Raw genomic sequence first — 8,825 nt, forward strand, 5'->3', positions numbered from 1 at the left:
TTATATGTATATGTATATATATATATATGTATATATATATATATATATATATATATATATATATATATATATATATATATATATATATATATATATATATATATATATATGTATATATATATATATATATACATATATATATATATATATATACATATATATATATGTATATATATATATATATATATATATATATATATATATATATATATATATATATATATATATACATATATATATATATATATATATATATATATATATATATATATATATATATATATATATATATATATATATATATATATATATATATATATATATATATATATATATATATATATATATATATATATATATATATATATATATATATATATATATATATATATATATATATATATATATATATGATATTAAAGTAACATTAAACAATAGAAGTAAGGGAACTTGTCACACTGAAGAACAAATAGGCCACCCTAAGAGTGCTCTGGAGCACTCGTAGATTTTGTTCTTACCTACGAACAAATCCCAGCTAAAAAAAAATTGGTGAATACAAAAATCTCCTTAAAAACTTCGTAAGTGGGCTTAAGAACCAAATTTGTTCCTTAGAACGGTTGCTGAATGAGACCCATTGTACTTACTTATACGTACTTACACTTACCTATTTACTTACCCAATTACCTACTTACACTTAAACTTGTTGTACTTATTTACTTACTTATTCTTACTTACACTTATTTACTTACCTAAATACTTACTTACTTACACTTAATTAAACTTATTGTACTCATGTATTTTTTACTTATAATTCTTTACACTTATTAATTTACCTAATTACTTACTTACACTTAGTTAAACTAATTGTACTTATTTAATTACCTAATTACTTACACTTAGTTAAACTGATTGTACTTATTACTTACTTACACGTACTTATATTTACTTACTTACCTATACTTTCTTACACTTATTTACTTACCTAAATACTTACTTACTTACACTTAATTAAACTTATTGTACTTATTACCTACTTACACGTACTTATATTTACTTACCTATACTTTCTTACACTTATTTACTTACCTAAATACTTACTTACTTACACTTAATTAAACTTATTGTACTCATGTATTTTTTACTTATATTTCTTTACACTTATTCATTTACCTAATTACTTACTTACACTTAGCTAAACTAACTGTACTTATTTACATACCTAATTACTTACTGAGTTAAACTTATTGTACTTATTACTTACTTACCTACTTACACGTACTTATATTTACTTACTTACCTATACTTTCTTACACTTATTTACTTACTTAGTTCTACATACTTACTTACATTTAGTTATACTTACTTATACGTACTTACGCACATACTTACCTACTGACACTAACTTATTTACACATAGTTAAACTTACCGTACTTATTTATTTACTTATACTTACTTACACTCACTTTCACCTACTTACACTTACCTACCTGCTTATTACCACTTGTACTGACTTACTTTCTTGGCTACTTACCTATAGTTACACACACTTATTTACTTAATTACACTTAGTTTCACTTACTTACTTAAATCATACTTAGTTGCACGTACTTGGCTACTTATGTTTACTTGGGGCGGTATAGCTCGGTTGGTAGAGCGGCCGTGCCAGCAACTTGAGGGTTGCAGGTTCGATCCCCGCTTCCGCCATCCTAGTCACTGCCGTTGTGTCCTTGGGCAAGACACTTTACCCACCTGCTCCCAGTGCCACCCACACTGGTTTGAATGTAACTTAGATATTGGATTTCACTATGTAAAGCGCTTTGAGTCACTTGAGAAAAAGCGCTATATAAATGTAATTCACTTCACTTCACACTTCACTTACATACACTTACTTACAAACATCTATAATTACTTATTTATAAAAACTTACACTTTCTTACGTATACTTACTTATCTACACTTACTTACTTATATTTACTTAGTTTTGAGTATTGTAAATTGTTAGATGGTACACTTGATGCCTCATCATCACGTATTTACAACCGACTTAGTCAGAACTGTTTTAGTGAGAGAAGATATATGCAAATGGAGAGACACTGAATGGTGAACATGCAAACATCTCCTCTCCTTTCCATCCCAGCATGTCGGCGTCGACAAGGTCACTCCTTGGACGAAAAAGCAGCGAGGCGGCCATGATTTGTGGCGGCGGTACCTCTTTGTGCGCGGCGTTTGGACCGGGCTGCGGCCGGCACTGTTCCTCAGTAGCGTGAGAAAGTGGGACACTTTGGTCCACAGGAAAGGCTCGGGGGGGCGAGAGCACGGAGTCCGGATGGAGTGGATTCTACCCACCTCCGCCGCAATCAACCTGCAGGGAGAAGACGATGAGCGCACAGCGCGACGTCGTCGTAACAGAAGTGGTGTGGATACAAGTCAGCACAAAACGCTGCTCTGTCATCTTGGGGACACACCTGTAGATGGAGGGCTGGTAGAGCAGCGGGTCCTCCAGCACGGTTCCTTCCACAAACTGGTAGCAGAGTCCGTTCCGGAAGCTGCAGTAGATCTCCGGACCGCAGCCGTGAGCGTGGAACACCTGGAACATCTCCACCTCCCGCTGGCGGTCCACAAAGAGCTCCGTCTTCTTGCCGTAGAGACGCACCAGAACCGTGTCGGACTGGTCCACGGAACAACCCAGGAGACGGTTGGTGAGGCCCTCGGTGAAGGTCTGACATCAAAGGACAAACCGGGATCATGCAACACTTGTGTAAATACTGTAAAATAAATCTGGAGATTTTACCGTGAAAAATTGGCAGCTCGCTCCTAAGAATTGTACCGTATAATTTACGGTGATTTTTACATTGAATTACTGTAAATTGAAAAATGGTACCACTGTTATTTCTACTGTAAAATTCTGGCGACCGAACTGCCAGATTTTTTTTTTTAACCGTAAAATCATTGGCTGTTGTTTTTACAGTGCATTACTGTAAATGGAAAAACGGTAATAGTTATTTTTCCGGTAAAAAATTAAAACGGACCAAAAACTGGTACCTCGGTCACCTCAATTTTACAGTTGAATTTACGATAGTTCTTTACACTGAATTACTGTAAATTGAAAAACAGTACTACTTATATTTTACGGTAAAATTTTAGCGACTGAGCTGCTAGTTTTTTACTGTAAAATCCAGTTTTTTTTACAGTGCATTACTGTAAATTGAAAACTTGATTACTGTTATTTTTACGGTAAAAAAAACTAAACAAAAAAACAGGTATCTCTGTACCGTATAATTTACAATGTTTTTTTACAGTGAATTATTGTAAATTGAAAAACAGTACTATTTCTATTTGCACGGTAAAATTCTGACCTGCCAGTTATTTTCTGTAAAATCCACAGTTGTTTTTTTTTTTTACAGTGTATTCAATAGAAAACTGCATCAAAAAACAAAACAAAATGGTAAACTGTACCTTTTGTGGTTACTACTGTGGTTTTTACAGTGTAAATGGTGTTTTACTGTAAATGGAAAAATAAAAAATAAGTAAATAAATAACCTGCACCTCAGTCGCCAGAATTTCACAGTACAATTTACGGTGATTTTTTTTTTTACAGTGAATTACTGTAAATCAAAAAACGGTACCGCTGTTATTTTCTGGCGACTTTCATACTGCTTTACACACGCCTAACCAGGCCTTTTTTTCTCTCAAGGAATTGTGAAATAAAATCATGTGTTGAGTGAAGCCCAGAACACTCTACGCATTTCCCATGTTTTAGTTTAGAGAAAAGGAAAGCTTTGCCTGGCCCACTAGGATCCCTGTTTATGTTTATGAACGTTATAGTCTATACATTTAGAGTGATGTAATAATCAAACACTCTAGAAGTCTAGAATGAAAGAATATATAAGAGAATTGACAGAGTGTGTACCTTCAGTGCTGAATGATGAGCAGGGGCAGAGTTTGGAGTGGTTTCTTTAGCTCGCTTTTCATGTTTATGTACTCACTGTCCACTGTGTCCAGGTACGTGGAAAATGTTTTCGTGCCATTTGCCGTTTGACGCCCGCTATCATGCTAATTAGCTGCCTGAAAGCTGGTGACCCCACTGTAGAAATAGCCTGCATGTCCTCTAGCACATACGCTGCAATGGCTCTATCAATGTTGTCCTGGCTAGCAGTCCCTCCGTTAAAATCCTTAGGTGAAGGTGGAGCTGAAGTGGCATCGGAGTCTGTGTCTCTCTTTACTAGCTTCGTCCAAGCATGTTGCTTTTGTAGCTGTTTCGGCAGATTTGAATTGCTGTTTTGGGAAGTAGATAGGATCTTTGATCCAAGACACAACTTACATTTAACTAAAATGTTATTTTCTTTGTGCTCGACAAAAAAAAAGTAGTGAGAATATCTCCATGTTAAGAAACTTGGCTTCGGCTCCGCCATGATGTCTTGTTAGTAAACACAGACACGCCCTCCCCCCCCCGACCCACACACAGACACACACAGCGCGCCTCTTGTGAGACAGAAAGAATCAGAAGGACGACACCGCAGCTCTCCAATAAAACATACTCAGATCTTCTCAGTTTCTAGCCGATGCTATATAAAAAAATAACGTAAAATAACGCAGTAACGCATCATGTAGTAACGGTAACGGAGTTACTGAATATAAAAAATAACGCGTTAGACTACTCGTTACCGCCGAAAATAACGGCGTTACTTTGTAACGCGTTAGTCCCAACACTGTTAGTGAAGCATGTTTAGCTATTCCTCGTCCTGCAGGGATGATACTTGTAAGAAACATACTTTATTTGTCGCCATGGAGGTGAGGATTAGTGATTTAGAAGTAGCTAAAACACTGCAGACGGCGGATGGACGTTAGCCGCTAACTAGCTAGCCATGTCTTAAAGCAGGGGTGTCAAACTCATTATAGATCGGGGGCCACATGGAGAAAAATCTACTCCCAAGTGGGCCGGACTGGTAAAATCACAGCACGAAAACTTAAAAATAAAGACAACTTCAGATTGTTTTCTTTGTTTAAAAATAGAACAAGCAAATTCTGAAATTGTACAAATCATAATGTTGTTGTTTTTTTACACTTAAATGTTGCGGTTAACATTATACTATCTTTATTTGTCGTTATTTATATTTTCTGAATAAATTATGTGATAAGGTTCATCATTCAACTCATTGGTGTTCATTTTCAATCTATCGAGATAAAAAAAATTATATCAAAATCAAATTACAGTATGTTATTTATGTAGTTTGATCATTTTGTTCGACTGATGTACTAACATCATGTGGTTTATTTATTTTTTTTTTACATATGTAGCATCATCTACAAAGATACAAAGAATTCCTATTGCGACATCCAGTGGACACATTTAGAACAGCTGTTTATGTCATTCAAAAATTTCAGGTTAATTTTTATACTTAGCAAACTCATCCCTCGGGCCGGATAAAACCTGTTCGCGGGCCTGATCCGGCCCTCGGGCCGTACGTTTGACACCCCTGTCTTAAAGCATCTCTTCCTGAGGGCGTTTCAGTGTTATAACTTCACGTTTATCGTTAGTTTTTAATCCAAAATGCGTCCGTTCTCCCTTTTCTGTCCACACACTGTGTCTGCTTGTAAGTACTCTGTGATTGTGCACTGCCGAACATGCTCCTCTGCTCGTAAACCCAGCAATGACTCGACGTGACGTGGTGTAGTACTGAAAATGATTCATTAGTATCGCGGTACTATACTAATACCGGTATACCGTACAACCCTAACTGAGACTATGATGGTCCATGGATGAGTGTGTGGTCCAACCATGAACACACTCACACACACTGAATGGAGAGTGCCGCGACGTATCCACCTTGACATCTGATCAACATACATGGCGTGCGTTTGTGTTTGAGACAGATTTATTACGGGGGTGAAAAATGTTTTTTTTTTAAAAAGGAGAAGTACTACTGCAGTAGTATTGGCCGCTAAATGAGACCAGTGAGGGTGTGTTGTTCAGTATCGTGGCCACTGATTGGCTCAGCCTCAGCCAGCATTACTACATTGCAGTGAATCTTTGTGCCGATATCCATATCGTAACGGGACAACTCCTTTGTGTCCGGTGGTTGCTTCCCTTCGCCACGTAGCAAAGATGAGAGTAGCGGGACACACAATCGACGGAGACCACACGACCTCTCCTGGCCTCCCGCTGATGCGGTCGACCTCACAAACATCAACTCTATTCCGGAGCGAGATTGGACGCCCTGTTTAAACACGGGGAACGCGAGGTCCGCTGCCCGTGCTACTAGGAGACCTTTGATCCCCCATCGTCTTTTTTTTATTATTAATTATGTTCCTGGAGAGCACACAGGAATAATGAGGGTTCTAAACGAGTAACGTTGAAGACCGACCTTCAGGCGGACGCCTTCGGGCCTCCAGCGAGGCCTCACCGCTCGCAGGACGGCCATGACGCCTCCGCGAGGATCCTCCTGGTCGATGTCCACGTCCACGTGGGGAAGGCGACGGCGTTGACTCATCGCGCGCTTTCCTAAGCCGATACGCCGTTTCCGTGCGGCCTAAACCTGTTCATTCAGAAAGGAAGTCCTTTCGGCGTGGAGGGCAGAAGCGTGTGGGGGCCACGGGCAATCCTGAGGTTAACGTTCCTCGGGACATCTTCATGTCAATCATTAACTCCCTCTGCCAGCAAAGTAGTCAAATCAAATTCACCATGCATCTTCTTACAAGTATCATTATTATATAAACATAACTACTATTTCATTTATTTCACTATATATATTCATTGTTATTGTTAATATTATATAATGGGACCCCGCACCCCAATTATAATGAATGGAACTGTTTACAATATCTTAATTGCCTCATTTCTCAACGCATTTTAACATTTCTTATATCATCATGCTAATGTTTAATGCTAGCATTTTAGCTGATTTTGTATGTTTGAACCTAAAACTCATGGCTTTAAATATTTGGCGTCATCTTAGAAGCCCGCTAACTTTTCCTATGTCATCATGCTAACCTTTTATGCTAGCATTTTAGCTAATTTGGCATGTTTGAACCTAAAACTCGTGGCTTTGAATACTTGATGTCATCTTAGAAGCACGCTAACTTTTCCTATTTCATCATGCTAACGTTTTATGCTAGCATTTTAGCATATTTTGTATGTTTAAACATAAAATCATGGCTTTCCATACTTGGCGTCATCTTAGAAGCATGCTAACTTTTCTTATGTTATCATGCTATTGTTTTAGGCTAGCATTTTAGCATATTGTGTACGCTTGAACATAAAATCATGGCTTTCAATACTTTGCTTCATGTTAGAAGCATGCTAACTTTTCCTTTGTTAAGCTGATTTTGTATGTTTGAACCTAAAACTCGTGGCTTTGAATACTTGGCGTCATCTTAGAAGCACGCTAACTTTTTTTTATGTCATCATGCTATTGTTTTAGGCTAGCATTTTAGCATATTTTGTATGTTCAAACATAAAATCATGGCTTTCGATACTTGGCGTCATCTTAGAAGCACGCTAACTTTTCCTAAGTCATTATGCTAACTTTTATGCAAGCATTTTAGCATATTTTGTTTGTTTAAACATAAAATCATGGCTTTCAATACTTGGCGTCATCTTAGAAGCACACTAACTTTTCGTTTGTCATCATGTTAACCTTTTATGCTAGCATTTTAGCTGATTTTGTATGTTTGAACTTACAAAATCATGCTATTGTTTTAGGCTAGCATTTTAGCATATTTTGTATGTTCAAACATAAAATCGTGGCTTTCAATACTTGGCGTCATCTTAGAAGCACGCTAACTTTTCCTATTTCATCATGCTAACGTTTTATGCTAGCATTTTAGCATATTTTGTATGTTTAAACATAAAATCATGGCTTTCCATACTTGGCGTCATCTTAGAAGCATGCTAACTTTTCTTATGTTATCATGCTATTGTTTTAGGCTAGCATTTTAGCATATTGTGTACGCTTGAACATAAAATCATGGCTTTCAATACTTTGCTTCATGTTAGAAGCATGCTAACTTTTCCTTTGTTTAGCTGATTTTGTATGTTTGAACCTAAAACTCGTGGCTTTGAATACTTGGCGTCATCTTAGAAGCACGCTAACTTTTTTTATGTCATCATGCTATTGTTTTAGGCTAGCATTTTAGCATATTTTGTGTGTTCAAACATAAAATCATGGCTTTCGATACTTGGCGTCATCTTAGAAGCACGCTAACTTTTCTTAAGTCATTATGCTAACTTTTATGCAAGCATTTTAGCATATTTTGTATGTTTAAACATAAAATCATGGCTTTCAATACTTGGCGTCATCTTAGAAGCACACTAACTTTTCGTTTGTCATCATGTTAACCTTTTATGCTAGCATTTTAGCTGATTTTGTATGTTTGAACTTAAAACTCGTGGCTTTCAATACTTGGCGTCATCTTAGAAGCACGCTAACTTTTCCTATGTCATCATGCTAACGTTTTATGCAAGTATTTTAGCAATTATTTGTGTGTAAGCTTAGAAATAATAGAGTTTGATACTTGACACCATCTTAGAAGTATGTTAACTTCTTCCATGTTTGCTAATTTTATTTCTTTGAACCTCAAAATCATGGGTTATGATATGTATGTTTAAATCTTAAAATCATGGCTTTCGATACTTAGCACCATCTCAGAAGCACGCTAACCTTTCCTATGTCATCATGCTAACGTTTTGTGCTAGTATTTTAGCAATTTTTTATGTCTGACCTTAAAAATCATGGATTTTTATACTGAACACCATCTTAGAAGTTTGTTAACTTCCTCTATGTTGGCATGCTAATGTTTAATGCCAGTATGATTGATAGTTGTA

General features: G+C 36.4%; 1 protein-coding gene across 3 annotated transcripts in view; it reads right to left on the bottom strand.

The window, feature by feature from the left end:
* zgc:113516 (uncharacterized protein LOC541449 homolog) overlaps positions 1 to 6,602 on the bottom strand; it is a 61,542-nt gene extending 54,940 nt beyond the window's left edge. Inside the window, exons 1-3 of one of the 3 annotated variants that reach the window (XM_062042824.1) lie at positions 6,367 to 6,602; positions 2,467 to 2,720; positions 2,211 to 2,363 (exon numbers count right to left, since the gene is read on the bottom strand). In XM_062042824.1, the coding sequence (XP_061898808.1) occupies positions 2,211 to 2,363; positions 2,467 to 2,720; positions 6,367 to 6,492 (533 nt within the window). In that variant the 5' untranslated portion in view covers positions 6,493 to 6,602. The remainder of the gene's footprint in view (positions 1 to 2,210; positions 2,364 to 2,466; positions 2,721 to 6,366) is intronic. The other 2 variants (XM_062042821.1, XM_062042823.1) reach the window with 2 other exon arrangements.
* Between the last annotated feature and the right edge of the window lie 2,223 nt (positions 6,603 to 8,825).

The sequence above is a fragment of the Entelurus aequoreus genome, linkage group LG03 (assembly GCF_033978785.1).
Source record: "Entelurus aequoreus isolate RoL-2023_Sb linkage group LG03, RoL_Eaeq_v1.1, whole genome shotgun sequence".
NCBI classification, from domain to species: Eukaryota; Metazoa; Chordata; class Actinopteri; order Syngnathiformes; family Syngnathidae; genus Entelurus; species Entelurus aequoreus.